Here is a 15,062-nt window from a genome sequence, read left to right as displayed (position 1 = left end):
AAGGCGGTCTTAAATGTGCTGGGTCCTATGTGTCTACATATAGGGTGTCCACACACCCTATACATATATATCTTCAACTTTGTCACCATAAAAGTAGGGGGTGCTAGACACATTTTTTGCACAGGGGTCCCAAGCTGTCAGTGTCCGCCCCTGGCTAGACCATTAGAGATTTAACCACTTTAACCCTGCATCTAAGTGAAAGGTAACAATGTTTTGATCGTTTGACTTTTAGGCTCCTATATCTCACCATACACTACTGAGAGTATCACTTGGTTATTGTAACATTTGGCCACTTTGTGACACAATATTACAGTGAATTTATATTGGAAAGTAATGTATTTAAGTATTGTGTAGCACTTCAAATGACAAGATTGTATAAAAGTGATTTTGCTGGCGGTCCAATTTTTCCAAGAATCTCAACGCGCCTCCGGAGACCAAGCTCCCCCAAACAATGGTATGATTGGGGGAGCTTGGTCTCCAGAGGTTCATTGAGATTCTTGCCCATGTGGTTCGTGCTGAGGTCTGTGTCCTCTATGTTTGAAGTTTGTGGATAGGGAGGACTCTTTTTTATGGATTCGGTGAAGCTGGACATTCTCTTCTTTTTTGGACTTTGTACGCCTGGACACGGCAGGTCCGTGCTCCCGAGATTTGGTTTGTGCATCATGGGTGAGCTGGCTTATATCTCTTAAAATAATACATTAAAATGTTGTCCAATCTGGGAGATTTTTGGCATATTAACAGGATAAGTCATAACTGTCCAATAGATGTGGGCCAAATGTCAATCTTTGGAAAAAAGAAGAATATAGATAGAGTCATGCATACTTTTCCACCTCGTTATTCCTGGCAGTGTACAACGCAGCTTTATTCTCAAGATAGATACATATCCCAGTGGTGGTATCTATTGGATATTTTGTCGTTATGTCAAAGATGCATTTTAAAACGGTGTTGCCATCAATGATGAAGTGCTGGAGATCACAGAGATCATCATCTCCATCTGCGCACGCGCGGCATCCCGCGGCCATTTTCCTGAAGCCGCGGCCAGCAGAGCGCCGCTTCTGCGCACGCGCGGCCAAAGGAAGATGGCCGCGCCCACCGACCACCAATGGAATAACGGACATCGCTGCTATTTTCACCCCCCCGTGCAGGATTGGGGACGTTGGACATGCGCACACCACTACGCCACCAACGGAAAACTACGCAATATCTGGGGGAAGAAGCCACGCCCATCCGACCTGACCAGCCTGATTGACAGGCGAAAATGACTACTTTGGTAACGTATTTCGGCAGCATAGGTGGGGAATCGGGGTCCACAAACTACACTATTGTAATGCACAGCTCAGGCCATATTTAACAGTATTTTTATCTCATACCGAAAAAAACAGGGTGATAGGTTCCCTTTAAGTGTTTTTGAATATCCATATTGAATCAGGAGCCCCATATAATTCTCCATGCAGTTCATGATGGGTCCCATAAGATGCTCCATACAAAATATGCCCCATATAATGCGCCATACAGTTTATGATGGGCTCCATAAGATGCTCCATATTAAAATATGCCCCATACAATGCTGCACAAATGCTGATTATGGCCCCATAAGATGCTCCATAGACATATTTGCCCCATATAATGCTCCACAAATGTGGATTATGGCCCCATAAGATGCTCCATAGAGATATTTGCCCCATATAATGCTGCATATGGCCCCATACAGCTATTTGCCCCATATAATGCTGCACATAGCCTCATAAGATGCTCCATACAGATATTTGCCCCATATAATGCTGCACATGGCCCCATACAGATATTTGCGCCATATAATGCTGCACATGGCCCCATAAGATGCTCCATACAGATAATTGCCCCATATAATGCTACACATGGCCCCATAAGATGCTCTATACAGATATTTGCCCCATATAACGCAGCACATGGCCCCATAAGATGCTCCATACAGACATTTGCCCCATATGCTGTTGCTGCAATTAAAAAAATAAAAAATGTACATACTCACCTCTCAGGCCCCAGCACTTGCTATATTCACCTGCTCCCCGTTCCAGCGCCGACCGTCGCTGTGTCTTCCCCGTCCTCTGCACTGTCATTCAGGCAGAGGGCGGCACGCACACTAATTGCATCATTGCGCCCTCTGACCTGAGCGTCACTGCAGAGGACACTGAGGACATAGCGGTGCCGACTGTGGAACGGGGAGCAGGTGAATATCCGCACTGAGTTATACTCACCTGCTCCTGGCACGGTCCCTGCACATCTGTTCTCCGGCACTGGCAGCTTCTTCCTGTAGTGAGCAGTCATATGGTACCGCTCATTACAGTAATGAATATGCGGCTCCACCCCTATGGGAGTGGAGTCGGGTCCATATTCATTACTGTAATGAGCGGCACCATGTGACCGCTCACTACAGGAAGAAGCTGCTGGCACCGGGGAACCAGGGACGTGCGGGGACCGCGCCAGGAGCAGGTGAGTATTACTACACAGCTCCGCTCCCCCTCCCCTGCCGACCCCTGGGTATGACTCGAGTATAAGCAGAGAGGGTTACTTTCAGCCCAAAAAAGTGGGCTGAAAATCTCGGCATATACTCGAGTATATACGGTATGTCTTTCACATTCTTACTACCAAGCAAAGCCTTTAAAATGGTCTTAAATGCAATAAAAGACACAAAGTCTTTTAACATTTATGTAGAAATACATTAATCACTGTAAAAGTAAATAGTCGTGTTTTAAAATGGGGATGAACTAAATTAAAAGTATAATAGAAATTGGCATAAAGTTTCATTAATACAATAGGCTTTTAAAAAAAAGATCAGTATCCTCCGTCAATGTCAGTATGAGTACTTGAAAAATATTTCCATTTTTATCCATTGAGCTGTTTCATCTAAATACTCAGATTCTTGATTCTTCATAGTACCATGTTAGCCGAAACCTAAAAATTAAAAGGGATTTTTTAATTACATAAGTACATGGCTGACGGTGAGAACAGTCCATAACTGCTTTAAAGAGCAGTTTTATAAATTATTACAAAATTGATAAGATAGCAAATGTCAAAATAAAAATTAGACTGTGGACATTTCTTCTAAGAATAGAAAAAACTCAAATAAAGCAACTTTGCTTTAAGGACGATCAAATTCCGTATGGTTACCTTCTCACTTTAGGATGATAGATTAGTTTAATATCTTAATTTACAGTAGTTTGTAATCTGGTTCGGTAGCTATAAGTGGCGCACAGGTAGGAGCTGCATCAAGGGTGAAAAGAAGGTAGCAGTATTATAAATGTAACATGGTTGGTGTAGGGTCCTGCTACAAGTTTTGTATTGAGACATAGGAGCTACAATGTATGTCAGTGCTTTTATTTTTTTATTGCAGCAATGGAGTGTTGTCACACATCTAAGCTCCCTGTACCTAGTATTATACTCACAGCATCATCTTCATATTTTATTAGTGCCACTCCTGTGGGATCGCTCCAGTCCCAATTCAATGTAAGCCTATGAGAGCCAGAACGAGGTTTAGATTTACATTGTGAGCTTGTGATGGTTACTTCAGACTTCCGGTCAATCAGAAGTTGTGATCACAAGGTAACGGTGCAGGACCAGAGCGACGTTGGGAAGAGTTGAAGATTGCAGCTGGTAAGTAAAATACTAGAGTCAAGGAACTTAGAGTAGCACCACTCCAGTACTAAAATAAATAAACCCAGCCAGGTGAGTATTTTTTATTTATAAATTTTAAATCATTAAATGCCTCTTGAAAATTGTATTTTATTATTTAAAGTGAAGAACAAAAGGGTAACAATGTTTTGAACTTTTGACTTCCATGCTCCATATCTCATTATCCACTTCTGCTTTGAACTTAAGACATTATTTTATAGACAGTCATCTTGGATATCTCATACTTAACTTTGACTTGCAACTATTTAGCATATGATTAGTTTTGAAGATTTTTGTCATGTCACTGTATTTTACTGTTTTGCTCCTAAAGATCTCAATTTTAATTTGTATTATTTTGTTAGTATTTTGTAAATGCACCTTTGGCCTTCAACACTGCCTGAATCATTCTGGGTATGCTGTCAATCAGATTCAAACATGTGTCAACCGAAATTTGATCTCAGGTCTCTTCTACATGTTCCCAAAGTTGGTGCATACTTGTTAACTCACTTGGGTAGGTATACATATTTTCTTCAACTCTACCCACAAATGTGTGACTGGGTTGAGGTCTGGGGACTGTGGGGCCATTCCAGCACCTCTACTTCATTGTCATTGAACCATTTCTACACCAATCTCGATGTATCCTTCTTGTTGTTGTCTTGTTGGAACACTATGTCGCCATTTTCATGCCCATAGTACTTTAGTGCACAAAGTAACTTGTAGAATACTCACAGATAGCTCACCACCTTCGATCCTGGTCAAGTATCCTATGCCTTTGGCTGCTAAACAACCCCATATCATCAGGTTCCTCCACCAAACTTGACATTTCCTTCAATTTCTCAATTCACTAGCCTCTTTTTCTCTTGTTTTTTTAAAACCCAATTGCACTTATTAAAACCTAGTCTATTGACTTTCATGTCATCTCTCCAAATCACTCATTTCAAATCATTAAATGTCCACTTTTAGTACTTGTTTACGAACTCGAACTGACGCTTCTTATGACAATATTGAAGTTGAGGCTTCATCTCCTTTTTTCAGGCCACCATTCCAAACTTGTGCAATGTGCTTGAATCGACTCCTGTGATTTCACTGTTATGAAGCATATGAGCCACCTCCACTGCCGTGTTTGTCATGCAAGGACTGACGGACATTGGGGTGAGCTGACTTATTGACTCCACTATTTTGCCTGGATGTCCAGCGTATGGCTTCTGAATGGATGGATGGACTTAATTTCATATTCTTCCAACTGTCATGGCACTCACACGATGCATTTTGGCTATTTTCTTGACAAAGAGACCACCATCGATGAGCTGGATGATGCTGTTTCTTTTTTCTTGGCAAATCATCTTCATGGCTGCTCCTCAATTCGTACCAATGACCTTACACTGGGGAATCAATCTAATAACACACTGAGCTATTAAGGAATGTGAGAACAGGTTGTATTTTGTAGTGCTCAGGAAGAAAAATATTTTTCCACCACTATAAGCAAAGCAGTAACAATGCAGTGACATGACAAGAATCTGCATAACTAATCATATGCTAAATAGCTGCAAGTCAAATTTGTGTATGAGATAACCAAGATGATTGTCTATAAAACGATGGTTGTCTCACGATCAAAGCAGTAGTAGATGGTGAGATATAGAGCCTGAAAGTCAAAAAGTTCAAAACATTGTTACTCCTTCTGCTCGTCACTGTATTTTAATGAACAACTCCTCTATCAGCAGTGCTTATCAATATATAAACATGGCAGGAGATATCATATTGGGAATAACTGTTTAACCCTTTCCTGTCAAGGCTATTTTTAATTTTTCCTTATTTTGTTTTCCAAGAGCGACAATTTTTTTAATCTTCTGATCAGATGTCCTGTGCTAATCAGAACATCAATCAGGAATAGTCAGCATGATTACATCTCTGATTCTAGTAGCAGCTGCTCAGTACTATAGAATTGCTCAGAACTGGCGGTTCTGGGCAGTTCTATACTGGTACAGAGCGGTAAACAGTCGCCAGACAAATTTATTGTATCACTACTGGTTAAACTGATGATTTAAACAGTGGCTTGTTTAAAATTTTATTTCTATACAATGTTCCATTATGGCATTATTTTAATTGCTTGGCCACTTTTTATTGATGGCCTATCCTCAGAATAGGTTATAAGCATCTGATTTGTATGGGTATGACACTCAGTACCTTCTCTGATCAGCTTTTATCAGTACCGGTGGGGGTGCCGGAAGTTCTTGGTTGCTGCTGGGACCCAACAGCTGTGTCATTTCTTTAGTGGCCATAACCAGGTACTGCACATCCGCTCCCAATTCAAATGAATGTGGACCTGCAGTCCTGACCACAGCCCCTGTAGTTTTGGCAGAACTGCTTTGTTCGGCAGTATCTGAGAACTTGCGGCTGGTGCCGGTACCACTAACAGCTCATCTGCGAAAATGCCAGGTGTGTCACTCCCAAAAATCAGATATTGATGGCCTATCCTAATAATAGGCTATCAATAAAAAAAAGCAGTTGCCAAAATCTTTAAGTAATGACAACTTCATTTCTACTCACCATTACTTAGTATGCGGTGATTTTCCAGCTATTTCATTGTCTTTTTTTAATGGATAATAAGAAGTAGATAAATGCTAAAACAACAAAAGTGAAATATGTTACGTGATTTTAAACATTGAAAATAAAATTAGCTAGAATGTAAGCGAAAAAAAACCCAAATATCATTTCTAGCAACACTGCATATTAATTTAGTAACAGTCTTAAATATTATATGCAGAAAATAAAATTTAATGATTAATTCCCAGACAAAGTTTTGAACACAATGTTGAGACACCCTCGCCCACACAAAAATCTTTGTTTTAAAAATGCACAGTATGTCATAAAAGCCTCCTAGCACACCAACTTATGATCCACAGCTTCTGTATTCTTCATTATTTATGAATTTGTTTCTTTGCTTTAGGCTCCAAATCATGATTTTTATGTTATGATTTATCATCCTAGAATCTTATAGTTATTAAGTTCTGTAAATATTATAAATGTTATGCTTTTATATAAAGAGTTTCTTATATTCTGCTACAAAAATATAGAAAAGATGTTTGAGACTTGGAACATCATGTTCTAAAATTCATTTGGGTAAGAATCTAAAAATGTAACTCTTTCATTAATGTATATTATTAACCATATATATGGAACTCAAATTTCAGAAAAGTTAGACACTGTGTAAAATGTAAAAGAAAACAAGACTGCAATGATTTGGAAATCTGTCATAGCCGTATTTCCTTCACAACAGAACTTAGAACACAAATCAGAAGGTTAACGTTAGACATTTTTCAATTTCATTTGAATCAAATTAACTGATTTAGAAATTGGTGGCAGTAACAGATCTCAAAAAGTTATGATGGAGCCATGTCTACCATAGTGTAACATCCGCTCTTCTTTTCTTTTTACAACAGTCTGTAAATGTCTGGGTAGTTTTGGGATAGGAATGTTGTCCAATTGTTGTCTGATGTAGGATTCTAGCTGTTCAAGAGTCTTGCATCTTCTTTGTTGGATTTTTCGCTTCGCAATGAGCCAAATGTTTTCTGTTGGTGAAGGGTCTGGACTGCAGGTGGACAGCTCATCGCCCAACCTCTTCTTATGCAAATCCAAGCTGTTATGATGGGTACATTATGTGGTTTAGTAGTGTCTTGGAGTAATATGCAAAGCCTTCCTTGAAATAGATGTTGTCTGGATGGGATTTTATCTTGCTGTAAAAAATCTATATAATGTTCAGTTCAGCATTGATAGTGGAATTCTAGATGTGCAAGCTGCCCAAAGCATAGGCACTAATGCAATCCCATACTACCACAGATGTAGGCTTAGGAACTGTGAGCTGATAACAAGCTGGATTGTCTTTCTACTATTATGTCTGCAGGACACGGCATGCATGGTTTTCATAAAGAATTTCTCATTTTGAGTCATCTGACCACAGGACAGTTTTCTATTCTTCCTCAGTCCATTATACGTAGATGAGCTTTGGCCCAGAGAAGACAGCAGCGTTTCTGGAAAATGTTGATACAGTATATGGCTTCTTTGCTGTAATTTGCATTTGTTGCTTGCACAGTAAATAGTGTAGTGTTTCAGAATTTTTAGAGACAATTGTTTAGACTCATGAACCTATTACCATCTGTCTTTCTTAAATACTCTATCTCTCTAAAGGCCCCGTCTCACATAGCGAGATCGCTAGCGAGATCGCTGCTGAGTCACAAGTTTTGTGACGCAACAGCGACCTCCATAGCGATCTCGCTATGTGTGACACGTACCAGCGATCAGGCCCCTGCTGCGAGATCGCTGGTCGTGTCGGAATGGCCTGGACCTTTTTTTGGTCGTTGAGGCCCCGCTGACATCGCTGAATCGGTGTGTGTGACACCGATCCAGCGATGTCTTCACTGGTAACCAGGGTAAACATCGGGTTACTAAGCGCAGGGCCGCGCTTAGTAACCCGATGTTTACCCTGGTTACCAGCGTAAATGTAAAAAAAAAAAACAGTACATACTCGCCTTCTGATGTCCGTCAGGTCCCTTGCCGTCTGCTTCCTGCTCTCACTGACTCCCGGCCGTACAGTGAGAAGTGAGAGCACAGCAGTGACGTCACCGCTGCGCTCTGCTCTCAGTGTACGGCCGGATCTCAGTCAGAGCAGGAAGCAGACGGCAAGGGACCTGGACACCGAAAGGCGAGTATGTAGTGTTTGTTTTTTTTGGTAACCAGGGTAAACATCGGGTTACTAAGCGCGGCCCTGCACTTAGTAACCCGATGTTTACCCTGGTTACCCGGGTGCTGCAGGGGGACTTCGGCATCGTTGAAGACAGTTTCAACGATGCCGAAGTCGTTCCCCTGATCGTTGGTCGCTGGGGAGAGCGGTCTGTGTGACAGCTCCCCAGCGACCACACAGCGACTTACCAACGATCACGGCCAGGTCGTATCGCTGGTCGTGATCGTTGGTAAATCGCTATGTGAGACGGGGCCTTAAGATGCTCTTTTTAGAAACAATCATGTTATTTAGTTGAAAATTGACTGTCTAGCTTTTGCTAACCATTTTGTAACATTTTTTGGGATTTGTTACTGCAATCAATTTGTAAATGAGTTAATTTTTTCAAATGAAATGATCTGTGATCTATGTTCTGTTGTAAATAAAGTATGGGTGTAAGAGATCTCCATTTTTCACATTTTTCACAAGTGTATATATATATATATATATATATATATATATATATATATATATATATATATATATATAAATAATAATATATCCGCGCTAGGAATAATCCCCTTTTTTATTTCTTTATATAGCACAATGGGTTAGAGAACAATATCTCTTATTTTAGTTGCCAGCTAAACACAATGATGTCCATGCTTTTACCTTTCTAGACGCAGAAGGAGACCTTCAGTGTTTTCTCTCCTCTTTTTCCGTGCCAACCAGGCCCTTTATAGTTATGATTTTCATCCAAATTTTTGGATACTATAAAATGAACACATGGGATTTTCTTTAGTATAGATAAGGCGCACTACTTGTCCCAGATAGATTTAAATAAAGGATATATAAATACCTAAAACACACACATAAAACGTATAAAAGCAAACAGCTCAAGTTATTTAAGGGATATTTGCCAGAGGGGAGGTTACCTGAAGAAGGAATACGGCTATTCCGAAACGCATCGGTCTTTTTGGTCCATTGCGCTATCCATAGCCAGTCACGTGTGCCAACACGTGACTGTGACGTCACGCTAGGTCCTGCATTGTCGGGAGACCGAGCGGCTAATACATACAGCGCGCAGCCACCCCACGCTATAGAGTGCTAGTTACGGGTGTGTTGTAGCGCTGCTACCGGCCGGAGCAGCGCTTACCACCCCCAGGAGCGGCATAATTTATTCATCGTACCCGGACATCAGGACAAAGAACGAGGAGTCTCCTACAGCTACATAAGAGCAGAGGAACAAACAGGAATATAGGAGGTAACCTCCCCTCTGGCAAATATCCCTTAAATAACTTGAGCTGTTTGCTTTTATACGTTTTATGTGTGTGTTTTAGGTATTTATATATCCTTTATTTAAATCTATCTGGGACAAGTAGTGCGCCTTATCTATACTAAAGAAAATCCCATGCGTTCATTTTATAGTATCCAAAAATTTGGATGAAAATCATAACTATAAAGGGCCTGGTTGGCACGGAAAAAGAGGAGAGAAAACACTGAAGGTCTCCTTCTGCGTCTAGAAAGGTAAAAGCATGGACATCATTGTGTTTAGCTGGCAACTAAAATAAGAGATATTGTTCTCTAACCCATTGTGCTATATAAAGAAATAAAAAAGGGGATTATTCCTAGCGCGGATATATTATTATTTATATATTACATTGAGTAGACGACACAGATAAGTGGGACTGTGATAAAATCTGCTGCAAGGAAGTAGCGTAGCGAGCGCCACTGATATTCTATACGAAACTCTCTCTCTCTCTCTCTCTATATATATATATATATATATATATATATATATACAGTTAGGTCCATATATATTTGGACAGAGACAACATTTTTTCTCATTTTGGTTATAGACATTACCACAATGAATTTTAAACAAAACAATTCAGATGCAGTTGAAGTTCAGACTTTCAGCTTTCATTTGAGGGTATCCACATTAAAATTGGATGAAGGGTTTAGGAGTTTCAGCTCCTTAATATGTGCCACCCTGTTTTTAAAGGGACCAAAAGTAATTGGACAGATTCAATAATTTTAAATAAAATGTTCATTTTTAATACTTGGCTGAAAACCCTTCGTTGGGAATGACTGCCTGAAGTCTTGAACTCATGGACATCACCAGACGCTGTGTTTCCTCCTTTTTGATGCTCTGCCAGGCCTTGACTGCGGTGGTTTTCAGTTGCTGTTTGTTTGTGGGCCTTTCTGTCTGAAGTTTAGTCTTTAACAAGTAAAATGCATGCTCAATTGGGTTGAGATCAGATGACTGACTTGGCCATTCAATAATATTCCACTTCTTTGCTTTAATAAACTCCTGGGTTGCTTTGGCTTTATGTTTTGGGCCATTGTCCATCTGTAGTATGAAACAACGACCAATCAGTTTGGCTGCATTTGGCTGGATCTGAGCACACAGTATGGTTCTGAATACCTCAGAATTCATTCTGCTGCTTCTGTCCTGTGTCACATCATCAATAAACACTAGTGACCCAGTGCCACTGGCAGCCATGCCCAAGCCATCACACTGCCTCTGCTGTGTTTTACAGATGATGTGGTATGCTTTGGATCATGAGCTGTACCACGCCTTCAACATACTTTTCTCTTTCCATCATTCTGGTAGAGGTTGATCTTGGTTTCATCTGTCCATAGAATGTTCTTCCAGAACTGTGCTGGCTTTTTTAGATGTTTTATAGCAAAGTCCAGTCTAGCCTTTTTATTTTTGACACTTATGAGTGGCTTGCACCGTGCAGTGAACCCTCTGTATTTACTTTCATGCAGTCTTCTCTTTATGGTAGATTTGGATATTGATACTCCTACCTCCTGGAGAGTGCTGTTCACTTGGTTGGCTGTTGTGAAGGGGTTTCTCTTCACCATGGAGATAATTCTGCGATCACCCACTACTGTTGTCTTCCGTGGGCGCCCAGGTCTTTTTGGATTGATGAGTTCACCAGTGCTTTCTTTCTTTCTCAGGATGTACCAAACTGTACATTTTGCCACTCCTAATATTGTAGCAATTTCTCGGATGGGTTTTTTCTGTTTTCAGAGCTTAAGGATGGCTTGTTTCACCTGCATGGAGAGCGCTTTTGACCGCATGTTTACTTCATAGGAAAACCTTCCAAATGCAAGCACCACACCTCAAATCAACTCCAGGCCTTTTATCTGCTTAATTGAGAATGACATAATGAAGGGATTGCCCACACCTGTCCATGAAATAGCCTTGGAGTCAATTGTCCAATTACTTTTGGTCCCTTTAAAAACAGGGTGGCACAGGTTAAGGAGCTGAAACTCCTAAACTCTTCATCCAATTTTAATATGGATACCCTCAAATGAAAGCTAAAAGTCTGAACTTCAACTGCATCTGAATTGTTTTGCTTAAAATTAATTGTGGTAATGTCTATAACCAAAATGAGAAAAATGTTGTCTCTGTCCAAATATATATGGACCTAACTGTATATATATATATATATATATATATATATATATATATATACACATACATATACAGGAGCACAATATACACTCACCGGCCACTTTATTAGGTACACCATGCTAGTAACGGGTTGGACCCCCTTTTGCCTTCAGAACTGCCTCAATTCTTCGTGGCATAGATTCAACAAGGTGCTGGAAGCATTCCTCAGAGATTTTGGTCCATATTGACATGATGGCATCACACAGTTGCCGCAGATTTGTCGGCTGCACATCCCAAAGATGCTCCATACAAGGCAGGATGGATCCATGCTTTCATGTTGTTTACGCCAAATTCTGACCCTACCATCCGAATGTCGCAGCAGAAATCGAGACTCATCAGACCAAGCAACGTTTTTCCAATCTTCTACTGTCCAATTTCGATGAGCTTGTACAAATTGTAGCCTCAGTTTCCTGTTCTTAGCTGAAAGGAGTGGTACCCGGTGTGGTCTTCTGCTGCTGTAGCCCATCTGCCTCAAAGTTCGATGCACTGTGCGTTCAGAGATGCTCTTAGGCCTACCTTGGTTGTAACGGGTGGCGATTTGAGTCACTGTTGCCTTTCTATCAGCTCGAACCAGTCTGCCCATTCTCCTCTGACCTCTGGCATCAACAAGGCATTTCCGCCCACAGAACTGCCGCTCACTGGATTTTTTTTCTTTTTCGGACCATTCTCTGTAAACCCTAGAGATGGTTGTGCGTGAAAATCCCAGTAGATCAGCAGTTTCTGAAATACTCAGACCAGCCCTTCTGGCACCAACAACCATGCCACGTTCAAAGGCACTCAAATCACCTTTCTTCCCCATACTGATGCTCGGTTTGAACTGCAGGAGATTGTCTTGACCATGTCTACATGCCTAAATGCACTGAGTTGCCGCCATGTGATTGGCTGATTAGAAATTAAGTGTTAACAAGAAGTTGGACAGGTGTACCTAATAAAGTGGCCAGTGAGTGTATATATACAGTGGTAAAAATAAGTATTTAATAGACTGCTGATTTTGCAAGCTTTACCACCTACAAAGAGTGGAGAGGTCTGCAATTTTTAACTTATGTGCACTACAACTGTGAGAGACAGAATCTCAAAAAAATTCAGAAAATCAAATTGTATGATTTTTACATAATTAATTTGCATTTTATGGCATGAAATAAAACAGAACTTAATATTTGGTACAGAAACTTTTGTTTGCAATTATAGTGGTCAGGTGTTTCCTGTAGTTCTTAACCACATTTGCACACCCAGCAGCAGGGAGTTTGACTCAGTCCTCCATTCAGATCTTCTCCAAATATTTCAGGTTTCTGGACTGTTGCTTGGCAACATTGAGTTTCAGCACCCTCCAAAGATTTTCTATTGGATTCAGGTCTGGAGACTGGCTGGGCCACTCCAGGACCTTCAATTGCCTCTTACGGAGCCACTTCTTAATTGCTCTGGCTGTGTGTTTTGGGTCATTGTCATGCTGGCAGACCCAGGCATGGCCCATCTTCAATGGTCTTACTGAGGAAAGAAGGTTGTTGGCCAAAATCTTGTGATTCATGTCCCCATCCATCTTCCCTTCATTACGGTGCAGTCATCCTGTCCCCTTTTCAAAAAAACACCCCCAAAGTATGATGCTTCCCCCACCATGCTTCACAGTTGGGATGGCGTTTTTAGGGTTGTTCTCATCCTTCTTCTAGTTTGGTCTCATCTGATCACATGACTTTCTCCCATACCTCCTCTGAATCATCCAGATGGTCATTGGTGAACTTCAAACGGGTCTGGACATGTGCTAGCATGAGCAGGGGGACCTTGCATGCCCTGTGGATTTTAATCCATGACAACGTAGTGTGTTACTAATGGTAACATTTGAGACTGTGGTCCCATCTCTCTTCAGACCATTGTCCCGGTCCTCCTCTATAGATCTGGGCTGATTCCTGATTTTTCTCAGAATCATCCTTACCCCACGAGATGACATCTTGCATGGAGTCCCATGGGGGAGTCCCAGAACGAAGAAGTTTGACAGTCATCTTCTGTTTCTTTCATTTTCTAATAATTTTACCAACAGTTGTTGCCTTCTCACGAAGCTGCTAGCTTTGTACTGTAGCCCATCCTAGCCTTGTGCAGGTCTACAATTTTGTCCCTGGTGTCCTTAGACCATTCTTTGGTCTTGGCCATGATGAAGAGGTTGAAGTGTGATTGGTTGAGTGTTTGGACATGAGTCTTTTATACAGGTAATGAATTCAAACAGATGCAAGTAATACAAGTAATGGGTGCAGAGTAGGAGGGTTTCTTAAACAAAAACTAATAGGTCTGTGAGAACCAGAATTCTTGCTGGTTGGTAAGTGATAAAATACATATTTCATGCAATAAAATGCAATTTAATTGTTTAAAAATCACACAATGTGCTTTTTTGTTTTTTTATTTTTAGATTCTGTCTCTCACAGTTGAAGTGTACCTATGATAAAATTTACAGACCTCACCATTCTTTGTAGATGGGAAATCTTGCAAAATCGGCAGTGTATCAAATACCTATTTTCCTCACTGTGTATATATATATATATATATATATATATATATATATACACATATATACAGTATATACCATATTTTCCGGCGTATAAGACGACTTTTTAACCCCTAAAAATTGTCCCAAAAGTCAGGGGTCGTCTTATACGCCGGGTACGGGTGCACAGAGCGATCCTGGATGGTTCCCAGTATCTGAAAAAGAGGAGACTCTCCTTCAGGCCATGGGATCCATATTCATGTAAAAAATAAAGAATAAAAATAAAAAATATGGATATACTCACCCCTCCGACGGACCCTGGACCTCAGCGGTGCAAGCGTCTGCCTCCGTACCTAAGAATGCAGTGAGTGAACAGGACCTTCGATGACGTCTCGGTCACATGAGCGGTCACGTGAGCGGTCGCGTGACCGCGACGTCATCGCAGGTCCTTCACTCACTGCATTCTTAGGAACGGAGGCAGACGCTTGCACCGGTGAGGTCCAGGGTCCGTCGGAGGGGTGAGTATATCCATATTTTTTATTTTTATTCTTTATTTTTTACATGAATATGGATCCCAGGGCCTGAAGGAGAGTCTCCTCTCCTCCAGACCCTAGGAACCACACGCCGTATAAGATGACTGGGCGTATAAGATGACCCCCGTCTTATACGGCGGGTATATCCCAAATTCCATATTTTATATGGAAAAGTTGGGGGTCGTCTTATACACCCAGTTGTCTCATACACCAGAAAATACGGTATAT

At 41.0% G+C, this 15,062-nt stretch overlaps 1 protein-coding gene across 2 annotated transcripts in view; it reads right to left on the bottom strand.

The window, feature by feature from the left end:
- Nucleotides 1-2,553: 2,553 nt before the first annotated feature.
- The window catches only part of BANK1 (B cell scaffold protein with ankyrin repeats 1), an 828,100-nt gene continuing 815,591 nt past the window's right edge, over nucleotides 2,554-15,062 (bottom strand). Inside the window, exons 19-20 of one of the 2 annotated variants that reach the window (XM_077277945.1) lie at nucleotides 6,199-6,272; nucleotides 2,554-2,934 (exon numbers count right to left, since the gene is read on the bottom strand). In XM_077277945.1, the coding sequence (XP_077134060.1) occupies nucleotides 6,201-6,272 (72 nt within the window). In that variant the 3' untranslated portion in view covers nucleotides 2,554-2,934; nucleotides 6,199-6,200. The remainder of the gene's footprint in view (nucleotides 2,935-6,198; nucleotides 6,273-15,062) is intronic. The other variant, XM_077277934.1, reaches the window with a different exon arrangement.

Source organism: Ranitomeya variabilis, chromosome 1 (assembly GCF_051348905.1).
Source record: "Ranitomeya variabilis isolate aRanVar5 chromosome 1, aRanVar5.hap1, whole genome shotgun sequence".
Classification (NCBI taxonomy): Eukaryota; Metazoa; Chordata; class Amphibia; order Anura; family Dendrobatidae; genus Ranitomeya; species Ranitomeya variabilis.
Note: the sequence above shows the minus strand (reverse complement) of the source record. Positions and strands in the feature narration are given on the sequence as shown.